The sequence below is a fragment of the Chelonoidis abingdonii genome, chromosome 10, assembly GCF_003597395.2.
Source record: "Chelonoidis abingdonii isolate Lonesome George chromosome 10, CheloAbing_2.0, whole genome shotgun sequence".
In the NCBI taxonomy this organism is placed as follows: domain Eukaryota; kingdom Metazoa; phylum Chordata; order Testudines; family Testudinidae; genus Chelonoidis; species Chelonoidis abingdonii.
In genome coordinates, this window is record NC_133778.1 from 80,569,008 (window position 1) to 80,583,345 (window position 14,338).

The window sequence follows — 14,338 nt, forward strand, 5'->3', positions numbered from 1 at the left end:
CCCACTTGCTGCCCCACCAGCTCAGTCCTTGATACCCTCCCCACTGCTCCCGCCCTAGCCCTCCCACCCCTTCCTAGGCTTCTCCTTGCTTGCCCCACCGCCCCCTCACTCCTTGCCATACCCCTCCCACTACTTACCCTACCCACCCCCATCTTCCTAGTTGTTCCTTGCCTGCCCACCCAGGCCCTCGTCCCCTCTTTACTCCCCATTACCCCCCCCCTTCCCACCCACCTTTCGGCTTCTGCCGCCTCTGTGGGCTGCAGGCCTGCCAAGCCCTTGGTCTCACAGAAGCATGTGTGTGTGGGGGTGGGTGGGCCCGCGGCAGGCTGCGCGCATCGTCCGCTGGAGGGGGCGCGCTGCGCCAGGGCGGCTCGGGGCATGGGTGGGCAGTGTAGCAGGCGGCCGCTTAACTTTAATGGTACGGGTGGTGGGAGGAGCGTTAGGCGGTTCTTGCTCGGTGGTTGGGTGGGTGCTGGTGTAAGGTGGGCGGTGTGGTAAATCTGCTTCAAATCTGCGTGTTTATGTAAACTCCCCCAGCTTTACCAGCTTGATTGATTCGTGCCACAGCCAGGATTTTTGGGTCGTGGTCCCCGAGTACCCCAAACCTTTCAATGGGGCACCCCCCAGACAGAGTTGGGTTCCCTAGGCTACCCCCCCACGTCCCCCTTTTCTGGGTGAGTGCCGATGCAGTAACTTAACTCGGAATGCAAGCCAGTGAAGGCTATTTACTCCCGAGGTAGGTGCAAGCAGTCCAGCTCCCCAGGAGATATCACCCCGGCTGGTCCGTAGCCAGTACTAGAGAAGAAAACCTCACCAGGAAAGAGATGATTTTCTCTCTCCTTTTTCGTATAGGCTGTTTCGCCTGGGGACAATAGGAAGTCAACAGAATTTATGCTTCCTCCCCTCCCTGTCTTCGTGAGGGGGCAGATACGTGGTTCGAATTTTATTCTTTGCGTCACTAGGGAAAAGAAACCTCAAGTTTTTAAAGATTTTTTATTAAAAAAGAAGACTTACATTACGTAAGATACTGCATTAAGAATTCTAGGGGGGGGGAATTTTTTTTTTTATGGGCTTATAAGAATGATAGAACAGTTCTGATTTTAAGATAGCATTAACCAGTCAGCAATAAAAACATGTAAATACAATTTAGACTTTACGCCGTTCTTTGTTTTTTTTGTACTCCATTGATGTATCATATTTGAAGAAGGGGAGTTAGAAGAAAAGCTTGTTTACTCACAGCCGAGGAAAACAAAAAGACCCCGAACAAAGCCAAAAACCTCCAGAGGTTCCCACCCTTACTTTGAAAAATCCGGTTTCCTGATTGGTCCTCTGCTCAGGTGTTTGGTTCCCTTTGTAAACCCTTTACAGTAAAAGAAAATTAACCCTTACCTTACCTATCTACTTATGACAGATGGTTGCTAGGTGGGGCAGGGCCAGGCCTGTGGGTCAGACAGTCTAAGGCAAACTTCCCATGGGGGGCAGGGCCATAGGGTCAGAGCTGCCACCATGCAGGACTCCAGGGTCCTTTGTCCCTGCCTGACCCCGGGCAGCTCTCTGCCCGCTGCTGGTGCCGCAAGGACAGAGCGTCCACAGGGAGCTATGCCCAAACTGGGGTTCGGCTTTAAATGTACCACGCTGCCTTATTGCAAATTACATCGCAGGTGCAGAGAATCCACCAGCCACGTTACTGGGGAAGCTGGGCCCATAGCTAATCACTCTCCTTAAAACAGTGGCTCTCAAACTGTTTTACTGGTGACCCCTTTCACACAGCAAGCCTCTGAGTGTGACCACCCCTTATACTTTAAAAACACTTTTATATATTTAAAACCATTATAAATGCTGGAGGCAAAGTGGGGTTTGAGGTGGAGGCTGACGGCTTGTGACCCCCATATAATAGCCTCACAAACCCCAAAGGCATCCTGACCCCCACTTTGAGATCCCTGTCTTAAAACATGTGCATCTCATTTGCAGCTGGAATTTATCTGCTTCAGTTTTAAGCCATTAGATCTGGTTCTGCTGTTGTCTGCTACACTACTGAAGAGCCCTCTACAGCAGAGGCCTTCTCCCTGTGTGGTTATCTATAGACTAGCATCCAGTCACTCAACTTTCTTTGGCTTATTAAAGTGATTGAGTTTCTTTAGTCTCTCCCTAGAAAGCTGGTTCCCCAGATCTCACCTTGTTCTTCGGGCTCTTTTCTGAATCCTTTCCCCCTTTTCAACAACCTTTTAAGTGTTGACACCAGAACTGACCCAACTGTGAGGTTCAGATACTGCATTAGTAGGGTCTTTAGAAATACCTAGATAGATTTTTCAAGAGCAGTGAATCTCAAGCTTTTCCATTTGGGACCCACAAGATCCCCATTCCTATTTAGCAATATGGACAGGGCAGAGTGGTATCATTCCCTCCTGCTCCCCCCCCCCCACCCCTTTGTGACCCTCCCACAGCTGGAGATTCCTGTCTCTAGGCCCCTGCCGCTGGCAGGGTAAACAGGAGTCACTCATTGTCAGCTCAGACAAGAGGGACCTGCTGGCCCAGGGCTAAATCAGGTGCAGAGGTGTAGAGACATCGCTTCCACATTTTCAAATAGAAAAAGCTCCTTGGTGTCACTGCTGGTTATGCTGCCTGGACTCTGTGCGCTGCTCCCAAGTGGGGCAGCTCAGACTGTAGGACGGGGAATCAAGCAGCAAAAGACAGCAGGATTCTTCCCCTTTTTCAGCTTTTGTTTCAATCTTTAAGGTGCCCAAGCTCTGCAAAGTAGCCCTGGGCCTCCTATTTATTTGTATTGCCACAGTGCCTAGGCAGCCCCAGCGTGGCCTAGGACCCTCCTGGCATTTTGTTCTGGCCTGAGTCCCTGTACATGAAAGCTCAGAAGAGAGGCCGAGCTGAAGCCCACCACTGTACTGCTTTTAAGCATTTCACATTCTCGGCCCAGACTTGCTTGGGCTCCATCTGAGAAAGTGTTACCTAGTGGTGAAAGCAGCTCCCAGCCTGGGTCGTTATTACATTTTCCATGTGGATAAGAGCAGGCTCCTCCTCTCAACTCCGTTTTATGAGCTTGACAAGAGCTGCAGAATGCGATCTGGCTTTGGGACGCCTCATGAGGTCTGCAGGAACAGAGATTTTCTCCTTTGGGGGCACACAAACATGCAGCACTCAGTAAAAAAGGCAAAGAACAGAGAAATCCCTGGACTCTTTTCTTTTAAAGTATTAGTGTCAAAAGAGTTTCGGTGGGGTCTGGCCAATACCCCTCAGAATATGACTTCCCTTAAAAATTCTACCCCATCAGGAAAGAGCCCCTGCTATTAAGAAGTCTGACATGAACTTTTGAGGGATTCATCCAGCCACGTGGTGTATAGTTGTGTGATGGAGTAGGGGCTGTCTGTGTGGGGNACATTTTCAAATAGAAAAAGCTCCTTGGTGTCACTGCTGGTTATGCTGCCTGGACTCTGTGCGCTGCTCCCAAGTGGGGCAGCTCAGACTGTAGGACGGGGAATCAAGCAGCAAAAGACAGCAGGATTCTTCCCCTTTTTCAGCTTTTGTTTCAATCTTTAAGGTGCCCAAGCTCTGCAAAGTAGCCCTGGGCCTCCTATTTATTTGTATTGCCACAGTGCCTAGGCAGCCCCAGCGTGGCCTAGGACCCTCCTGGCATTTTGTTCTGGCCTGAGTCCCTGTACATGAAAGCTCAGAAGAGAGGCCGAGCTGAAGCCCACCACTGTACTGCTTTTAAGCATTTCACATTCTCGGCCCAGACTTGCTTGGGCTCCATCTGAGAAAGTGTTACCTAGTGGTGAAAGCAGCTCCCAGCCTGGGTCGTTATTACATTTTCCATGTGGATAAGAGCAGGCTCCTCCTCTCAACTCCGTTTTATGAGCTTGACAAGAGCTGCAGAATGCGATCTGGCTTTGGGACGCCTCATGAGGTCTGCAGGAACAGAGATTTTCTCCTTTGGGGGCACACAAACATGCAGCACTCAGTAAAAAAGGCAAAGAACAGAGAAATCCCTGGACTCTTTTCTTTTAAAGTATTAGTGTCAAAAGAGTTTCGGTGGGGTCTGGCCAATACCCCTCAGAATATGACTTCCCTTAAAAATTCTACCCCATCAGGAAAGAGCCCCTGCTATTAAGAAGTCTGACATGAACTTTTGAGGGATTCATCCAGCCACGTGGTGTATAGTTGTGTGATGGAGTAGGGGCTGTCTGTGTGGGGAATGGGAGAGCAGGGGAGGATTTTAGGGGATGGACTATACCGGAGCCTGTAACCTGAGCTAGGTAAGGGAGGGGAAGTTCAACACCTTTGCCCTGGAAGGAAGACAAAGGAAGGGGCTGGCAGGAGGGAAGTAGTTTTCAGTTTGGGGTGGAATTCAGGGTATCCTAGCTAGGATCCAAGCACTCTGAAAGCCCAGAAGGACTTAATTGAGGGGTCCTGACTGTGCCTGCAAGCTCTGCTGTAACCTGCGTTCCTGTTGTCAAATAAACCTTCTGTTTTACTGGCTGGCTGAGAGTCACTGAGAGTCCCAGGAAGAGGGGTGCAGGGCCGGACTCCCCAACACTCCGTGACAAATCACCTTCCCTCTCACCCCCACCCCACCCTGTTCGCTAGTAGTAGAAGGTCTTTGTTCAGGGACCTGGCTGGTCTAGGACACGGCCCCTTCGCTCTTGGGTGCTATGACCTGACAAATGGTAATGGGTGGAGATCACAAGCATCTGATGAGGAAAGAAGCATGCTACAGCGAGGGGGTGCCATAGATGGAAGGCCCGTAACCACAACTGGGGAGCATGCTGCTCAGACCACTCGGGGCAGCTAGCAGAGACAGGAAGGTGGCGAATCTGCTGCCACACAGAGCCCGACGTTCTACTAGGGGCAGGGAGGCTAAAAAAGCATGAGAAGGAGTAACTTCCTTCTCCTCAACGCCACCCTTAAAGTTGGGGAGAGGGAGGGGGATTAGGTTAATATCCCTGAGGACCACAGCCCAGACCACTGTTGGGCTGAGGCTGGGGAGTGCAGCCTCATAAATGCAGAACCTTGAAGTCACAATCAGCCTGAGCTTCCCATTGGCTGCAGTAGCTGTTAATCAGCAGTGGAGGAATGTGATGGGCTGCTGATGAGCTCTTGCCCCACCCTCCTTCCCCCAGCCAACAGCAGGCACTGCAGGTGTGAAGTGAAGGAGGAGCTATTGGATGCTGAGACCATGGTGCAGCTGGGGCCGTCTCTCCTGCAGCGATAAGGTACGGCTGAGGCTTTATTAGCGGGGCAGAGCTCCGGGAGCTGGGGTGCATGCAGAGCCGCCCCGTGGAGAGACCCTTGCTCAGAGCAAGCAGAAGGACACTCATGGCTAGGTTCCTTCATCTATGACAGGTGCACATGCTGCTCAAGCAATACAGCTGAACTAGGGCCCCTCTGCTTGTGGGGCCCTGTGATGGTGCTGCCTGTGGGGGCCAGCTGAGGTCACTCAATCAGGTGAACTGCAAACCAAATGGGGCAAACAAACCCCAGAAGCCGGTGGTTATTCCAATACTTAGATTTACCAACCAGCACAAAACAGCTTCTATAATACCTCACTGGTTACTTAGAAATCCAGACACCACAATTCCCTTAAAGTGCCCAGCCTCAGGCCTCCATCCAGACACCTGTCATGATGATGATGATGCCTGAATATCTTACTTCATCATATAAAAGAAAAGGTTCTTCCAATCTCAAAGGATCAGCCACACACCCAGGTCCAATTATAACTTAGAGCTTACCCAAAATACATGCTATAGTCAATTCTTATTAACTAAGCTAAAATTTATTAAAAAAGAAGAGTTGGTTAGAAGACCTATATACATACAGACTTGAATTCAATTCTTGAGGTTCAGATACATAGCAGAGATGAGCTTGTAGTTGCCAAAAGTCCTTTCAGAAATAGTCCACAGGTTACATACAGTCCAATGTCCTTATTCAGGGTGACTCCAGTCAGTGACTGGGGATCTCAATCCTTATGGCTCAAGGTTTTCCCTTCTTAAAACTCAAAGCAGATCTGAGATGAACTAGGATCGTGTCCCAGGGTTCTTATACATTTCCAGAAGCCTTTAGCCTGAGAAAATAGGCTTAATTCTTCTTCCAAACATCCTGGCAATTAGCCCAGAGTAATTTATTCATTAAATAGTTTAGATACAGGTTAGCACAACCTTCAGAGACACAGATAATACTATTTCCCTCAAGTATCACCACAAGTGTTACTATTCCTTTTTTGATCTTTGAATTAAAACTATAGCAATAGACAAGACTTGTTTGCTTACATCACAAGACCTTGGCAAACACCTCCCCNACATCACAAGACCTGAGCAAACACCTCCCCTTCTACCTCTAACAATGCAGACTTGCATTTCAAAGCTCTGTTCATTTACAGATCTTCCTAACCAGTCCTTAAGGTTCACCCATAGGTCAGATAAGTCAGTGAGATGAGTTAATTAACTCTGGCCCTGTCATCTTTCAATGAGTTATTATATTATACTCATAACATCACAGGCCCTCAGGGAAACTCAGTGCTCAGCAGCCAGCTGCAGCCCTGCAATAGCTCCAGGGCTGAGAAGGGGACTGTTGTAGCAGCGTAGATGGAACATATGGGCTAAAGGCGTTAACATTAACCAGTCACCATCCACCATTGAGTAAGGTGCAGGGTTTCTATGCAGAGACCTCAGCCTGCTCAATACCATGGCCAACACACCCCTAAAAATCCCTTGAGCCTTTTATTAAAGATCCAGAAAAAACAGCATTTCAAATGTTAAAATTAAAGCCTTATTTTACACCCTCTCTCTTTCCCCATAGCTGGGGAGAGGTGGTAGGAGGAATGTCAAACATGGGGGCCTGTCTTTTAGATGGTACCAAAAACGGCAATAGCTTCTTTGGGCAGGAGAAGCTCACTGAGATGAGCATCAACTGGGGCTGCTGTTAAAATCTGATTTGGTTTCCTAGAAGGCAACACACACATAAGAGGGAAGGGAAATGAACAGCAGAGATGGACCATACAGCCTCTGTGTCTGGCTGTGATGGTCACTTGCAACCTCACTGCTGGGGGGAAAAGAAAAAACCCACAAAAATTAGGTTAGTTAAAAGGTACAGCACCTAAAGTAAAATCCTTGCAAGCTGCATGGAAAATTTTGTAAAGAGACCATAGAGGCTCAACTTAAATGTATCCCCCACATTAAAAAACATAGTAAGAGAACCAAAAAGAGCCACTGTGGCTAAACAAAGTCAAAGAAGCAGTGAGAGGCAAAAAGGCCTCCTTTAAAAAGTGGAAGTTAAATCCTAAAGAGGAAAATAGAAAAGAGCATAAACCCTGGCAAATGAAGTGTGAGAATATAATTAGGAAGGCCAAGAAAGAATTTGAACAGCTGGCCAAAGACTCAAAAAGTAATAGCAAAAAACATTTTAAGTACATCAGAAGCAGGAAGCTGCTAAACAATAAGTGGGGCCACTGGACAATCATTCAAAGACTGTAAGACCATTGCAGAGAAACTAAATGAATACTTTGCATTGGTCTTTGCGGTTGAGGATGTGAGGGAAATTCTTCAGATTCCTTAAAAGAATGGCTCAAGTTTGGGAACTGTCCTAGATTGAGGTGTCATTAGAGGGGGTTTTGGAACAAACTGATAAACTAAACAGTAATAAGTCACCAGGACCAGATGGTATCACCCAAGAGTTCTGAAGGAACTCAAATGTGAAATTGCAGGACTGCTAGCTGTTGTCTGTAACTTATTTACATCAGCTTCTGTAGCAAATGACTGGAGAATAAAAACGGCTCCAGAGGTGAGTAGTTTAGGCCAGTAAGCCTGACTTCAGTACTGGGCAAACTGGTTGAAACTATAGTAAAGAACAAAATTGTCCGAAACATAGATGAACAGAGTGTTGGGGAATTGTCAACATGGTTTTTGTAAAGGGAGATCATGCCTCACCAATCTACTAGAATTCTTTGAGTGGGGTCAACAATCATGTGGACAAGGGGGATCCAGTGGAAACAAAGGGTAGGAATAAATGGAAAGTTTTCAATGGAGAGAGGTAAATAGTGGTGTCCCCCAGGGGTTTGTACTGGGACCGGTCCTATTCCACATAGTCATAAACAATCTGGAAAAAAGGGATAAATAGTGAGGTGGCAAAGTTTGCAGATGCTGCAAAATGCCTCAAGATAGTTAAATCCCATTGTAACAGGTTGGGACTCACCACCTGGTGCCTCCCACTAGTGACTCTGGGAATTAGCTCTGTCCAGTGGGGGCCCCCCTCCTGGTGGTGTCCCACCCGTCGTTCCGCCCTCAGTTGCTGTCTCTGGACCAGCGTTGCTCCCTGTTAGGTGGCGTCCTTTTCAAGGCCACTGCCCTCCGGCAGTGCCCCTTAGTACATCTGCACCCCCTTCTGAGGGGTTGGGGGGGGGTGATAAGCAGTCCTGCACCCCAGCCACCATTTCCAACCACGCCCTCTGAGTCTACTCCCTCTTGTCAGGGATCTGGCATAGTCTATAACAGGCCACACCCTACAGCCAACAGCTGGGAGTACTGCAAGGGGGGGGACCCAGGCCTGCCCTCTACTCTGGGTCCCAGCCCAGGGACCCTTTGGCAGGAGCCTTGCTGTCCTTGTCTCCCCTCATCTGTCTGCTTCCCTGGGCCGCTTCCCTTACGGCCCCTTGCACCCGCTAGGCCCTTCCTTTCAGGGCCTGCAGCCTGGCAGCTATGGGCTCAAACTCCATTTCGCTCCATGCGCCTGGCCAGCACTGTGCTGGTCGCAGTGCTAGTCTCCCACCCTTGGAGACCAACCTTCCCCTCCCAAAGGCCTGGGACAGACTGACTGCTCCCTTCCTGGGCAGCCTTTTTGTAGGGCTGAGACTGGCCCTGACTGGCTCACAATAAGCCCTTCTTTAATTGGCTTCCTGTCTGCAGGCACCCTGGCCTGCTGCAGCCCACACTCACAGGAAATGGGGCAGTCGCCCTGTGACGAACTGGGACTGTTCTTAATGTTTGCTCTGAATACTGTGTTGATGCCTCAGTGGGAAAGGAGCTGAGCAGAGAGGGGGGGCTGGAGGGGGTTGTTAATCTGGAGCTGGCTGGGGACGAGGAGTGAAGTGCAGACCTGGGGGGACCTGGGAGGTCTAGGCTGCGCTGACTCCAGAATGGACCCTGGCCAAGGGGTCCGGTTTGCGTGTAGCCCTCTTACAAAGCCTCGGGTTTGTAGACGCCTGTTTCCTGTCGTCTAAAATAAACCCTCCTGTTTTTACTAGGCTGGCTGAGGAGTCAATGGTCCTGACTGCAAAGTGGGGGTGAGGACCCTGTGGCTTCCCCCAGTACCCCACCTGGGGTGGGCTCGCTGTGGGAAGCGGCACGGAGGGGCAGAGGAATGCCTGAATGCTCCCACAGGAGAGACAACCAGGAAGGTGAAGGCCATGTGGAGCTTCTTGCCGTGACACAAGTCTAGCCTCCGCGAGAAGAGGAGTGCTTCCCAAAGTCCTGCCTAGGGGCTTTGGTGAGGAGCAGAATTACAGAAGCATCATACCGGGGATTCCGTGACATGCCCGTAAGCCCACTACACCCAGGCAGACTGAAGAGTTACAAAAGTATCATCACAGAACTGGCTGAACTGCGGCAAACAAAATGGAGATGAAACTTCCCATGTTAATAAATGTAAAGTGATGCACATGGAAACAATCCCTAACTCTAATCATATACACATTGATTTGGTCTAAATGAGCTGTTACCACTCCCAGAAAGATCTTGGAGTCAGTAGTGGATAGTTTCTCTGATATTATACATCCACTCAATGTGACAGTGTCAGTCAAAAAAAAGTGGACAGAATGTTTGGGAATAAATACAGAGGATATAATTCACATCTCCTAGAAAGAACTGGAAGGGACCTTGAAAGGTCATTGAGGCCAGCCCCCTTCCTTCACTAGCAGGACCAAGTACAGATTTTTGCCCCAGATCTCTAAGCGGCCCCCTCAAGGATTGAACTCTCAACCCTGGGTTTAGGAGGGCAATGCGCAAACCACTGAGCTATCCCTCCCCCTGAATCATTAAAGAAGGGGTAGATAAGACAGAAAATATCATATTGCTTCTATATAAATCCATGGTACACCCACATCTTGAATACTGTGTACAGATATGGTCGCCCCATCTCAAAAAAAGATATTAGAATTGGAAAAGGTTAAAAAAAGGGCAACCAAAATGATTAGGGGTGTGGAATGGCTGCTGTATGAGGAGAGATTGATAAGACTGGGACTTTTCAGTTTGGAAAAGAGATGACTAAGGGGAGATATGATAGAGGTCTATAAAAGCATGACTGGTGTGGAGAAAGTAAACAAGATGGTGTTATTTACTCCCTTTCATAACACAAGAACTAGGGGTCACCAAATGACATTAAGAGGCAGCTGGTTTAAAACAAACAAAAGGAAGTACAACACACAGTCAACCTGTGGAACTCTTTGCCAGAGGATGTTGTGAAGGCCAAGACTATAACAGGGTTCAAAAAGAACTAGATAAATTCATGGAGGATCGGTCCATCAATGGCTGTTAGCCAGGATGGGCAGGGATGGTGTCCCTAGCCTGTGTTTGTCAGTGAATGGGCAACAGGGGATGGATCACTTTGTGATTCCCTGTTCTGTTCATTCCTTCTGGGGCACCTGCCATTGGCCACTGTCAGAAGACAGGACACTAGGCTGGATGGCTCCTTGGTCTGACCCAGTCTGGCCATTCTTATGACGACTTAGGGGCAGTGTGTCTGCATCCATAACAGTCACTGCCACTTTCCCTGGCCTCCCTCCACAACTGGGGCAGGGACCTCCCAGCTCTGGGCCCAAAGCCTCCTCATCCAGCTCCTTCCTTCAGGCTGGCGTCCTTAATGCTGCTTGCAGGAAGGGGTCAGTAGCCACTGGTATATTGGTGCAAATTGGCATTATTAGCTGTGCCAATGCCTAAACAGAGTGGTCATGTGACTACAGTATTGTAACCCCATCAGTCCTTGTCGCCAGCCCTCAGCACCCCCATCCTTTGAGCAGGATCCACAGCTGCCTGCATCCCCAGTGAGGCACTGGTCATAGACTCACCATAGTAGAGCACCTTCTTGTGGTGAGAGCCAGCATCACAGTCCCTCTGCCTCTTCCTCCCAGCTCTGCAGTGATTTCCCCTCCAGGGTATGCTGACACTGCAGCAGGGGGAGTGCGTCCCGGCCCAGGCAGACACTAGCAGCCTAGCCAGGGGCAGCACAAGCCAGCTGTCTGCATACATGCCCAGGGTGTCCATGTCACTTTGTCCACAGTGGATTGCCCCAGTACACTGCTGTTTTTAGCATGCTAGCTCAAGCTGGGAAGCCCAGGCCCAGCTGCAGTGCAGATCCACCCTCAAAGTCCTGCCCCATCTGAGGTGACAACATCCCAACACAGAGGAATGAAAACACTTCCTCCCTTCCTGGGCTCAGCCCTCCAACCCTCTCCTGGGCTCCACAAACTTCCTCCTCACTCTGCTTCCCAGCCCTGCCCTCCACAGCTCTCTCCCCAGCACCTCCCAAGCCGCTGATGCTTAGGACTTCTCTCCCACAGTCTTTTCTCCTGCTTCAGGATTCTCCTTCTCCCTGCAGAGACAGTCCTAGTGTGCAGCCACCTTCCCAAACATCCCTTTGGGTTCCTGTCCCAGAGAGAGAACTGGAGCTCCCCACCCCATAGCCCTCTGTCCTTCCTTTATAGGAACCAGCCAGGCTGGTTCTCTCCAGCTGGATCAAACCCATAATTAAGGGCTAATTGGACTTTCCTTTTAACCCTCTCACTGCCAGCGTGGCTGGGGTTTATGTCGCAGTGTCTAGGACACTGTGGTTTGCTCTAACATACTATAATAACGCTGCAGAGGGACAAGGACAGTGCAGAGGGGTGGGCTGGGGCGTATCGGTGAGAGAGATGCCATTTGGGGGCTGCACAGAGTGGCAAGGGGGTGAGAGAATTGGGGTGGATTTCTGAACAGTGGCTGGGTTGAGGTCAGAACCTCTGTGAGCTGGACAGATGGACCATGCAGGCTCTGTTTGGATGGTAATTGGTGCGGGTAAGAGAGGCCAGAGGGATCTGGCCGAGGTTGTCTGCTCAAAGTGAGGTACGGGCTGCAGCTGGACTGAGTGAGGGGGTGCCTCCCTCTGGGACCTGCAGGCTGGCCGCTCTCCTCAATGCCGTTCACTGCCTTTCCCCCCTAGAGTCCCTGCTGGCCTCGGCGCAGGACCCGCACCCGCCATGGTGGAGTACTATGAAGCCCTGGGCATTCCCCGCAGCGCCTCCTCTGACGACATAAAAAAGGCGTAAGTCCCGCTTCCTTGGAGCAGCTGCAGCCCCATCCCCAGGCATCCCGATGGCACCATCCCTCTGGGCACGCCAGCACTGTCCCCCAGGGGCTCTGGACATGGGCCATCTAGTGATCTCTGTGGCCCACAAAGGAAGAAGGCAGTGTAGAGTCCCCACCGTCATGTAACAGGACCATGGACAAACGCTCTTCGCTGCAGGGACCATGCCGCCCTCTCGGGAAAGGGAGCCATTCTTGGCCTGTGCTCTGCAGGGCTCAGACTAGATGGTCCCAATGGGCCTTGGAATCTAGGAATGGATGCTGAGGTGGCTGCAGGGCCAGGAGGGCAGTGGAGGTGGAGAGGGGCTGTCTGCCAGGAGCTAGCCTGTGCTGTGAGCTGGGGCACATGGGGTGGTGGCTGGGAGCTGGCTTCCCGTAGTACCCTGTGCTGTGCATAAGTATCCCGTTCGGGGCTGCCCTTTACCCACTGAGCTGTGATAGAGACTGGGAGGGCAAAAGTGACTAGACCTACTGTAGTTGGAGTTACCCTAGGAGCCCTGCCTTTGACCCCAAGCCTGCTGCTCCTGAAATCAGGGTTTGCAGCAGGGCTGTGGTTCCACCTAGCCACCATCTGCTCACAGCCACGCTGGGCCCTAAGATCCCACCATTACTGCGGCCTGGCGGTTGTAGAAAGCCACATGGGGGGAGGTGAGGGGACCGAAGCAAGAGGGCCCTCCTTCCTGGGCAGATCCTGCCATGGTGTCCAGCACAAACCATCCCTGGTCCCTGCTGGAATGCCATAGCATGGCAGAGTTATTGTCATTCCTTAAAGCAGAAGTTCTTAAACGGGGGGGGCTGTTTTCTGGGGTTGTGTGAGAAGCTTTAGGGGAAAAACGAAGCCCCTTACTGTGCACATTTTGCCCACAGCAATTAACAGGTGTCTACTTAAATCATGGAGAAATCACACAGTTTTTGCAGACTGCTCGGGGCATAATGTGTTCATACAGTTGTATGTTCCATGTCACCCTTTAAGCTTGCATAGCATTATATGTATGTTAATCCATTTACTACAAGGTGATGTGCACGTTTAATTGTAAGCATGGACCACAAATGCAGTTTTAGTTGTGCTGTTACTACAATGGATCGTTGGCTCATTCGTGCAACAGAAAATAACAAAACAAAAAACCCAACTCAAGTGAAGAATAAAGAAGCGAAAACAGATCCAAGTGAAGCTCTCCCGTGGTGGAGATATTGAGAAGCATGCCACACAAATAGTGAAGCGTGCTACAGATAAGGCTGTGACATCTGTAGTCTGTTTGGGGGAGTGGCCCCTCCCCCTTTGGGTCTGTGGGCGGCCAATCCACCCCACCAGGTCTCCGGGAGTTGCCTGGCGTGGGGAAATCAGCAGGGCCATGGGAGACGTTAGCGTGGGTCTGTGATCAGGACTGAACGACAAATGGTTACGGAGGCCCAGCTCCTGGTTGGGGCGGGGCAGTAGAGAGTCTGAGAGCTCAGGCCTGCCCTCAGGCTGCGCAGCAAACAGTCGGGCCTCTGTGACGATGCGGTTCTGGCGGGACTCAACTGAGGTGCCAATTCAGGACCAATTGCTTAAACAGGGCAGTTACAGCCCAAGGCTGGGGTTTTTCCACCTCTAAGGCAAACCAAACCAGCCAGACAAAGAGGACTTCGATTTTACCCCACTGGCCAACCACAAGTCACACAGGCAATTCCCTTAAACACTCCAGTCTCCCAGTATCACCACCAGTGCCATCCGTCCTGGGGATGAATGGTTATGAAAACCAACACCCCAGGGGATTACGATACACGAGGATACACGGGACACGTTCCTCTCTCTGCCTGCCAGGCAGGGCAACCCCTAAAATCCCATATGACATCACAGAATGTCATAGTGGACAGACCCCAAAACCTGTGTGTGTTCGCCTCTGATTGGCACAAGCAATGTTTATACAAATAGGGAGCGGGTGCCAAAGGTCTGGCTTCGCCCCAAAAGGTGAGAGGTAATGCATTATTGGTTTTTTTTTTTTTTTGTTTCTTGTAGA

The 14,338-nt window shown here is 50.4% G+C and overlaps 2 protein-coding genes across 2 annotated transcripts in view; both read left to right on the plus strand.

Annotated features, from left to right (window-relative positions):
- The window catches only part of LOC116831562 (tubulin alpha-1D chain), a 118,750-nt gene that overhangs the window by 73,893 nt on the left and 30,519 nt on the right, over positions 1-14,338 (plus strand). The gene's annotated exons all lie outside the window — the stretch shown is intronic.
- The window catches only part of LOC116831550 (dnaJ homolog subfamily B member 2-like), a 61,284-nt gene that overhangs the window by 14,741 nt on the left and 32,205 nt on the right, over positions 1-14,338 (plus strand). The window contains exon 4 of the mRNA XM_075069839.1: positions 12,196-12,297. Coding sequence (XP_074925940.1) covers positions 12,196-12,297 — 102 coding nt within the window. The remainder of the gene's footprint in view (positions 1-12,195; positions 12,298-14,338) is intronic.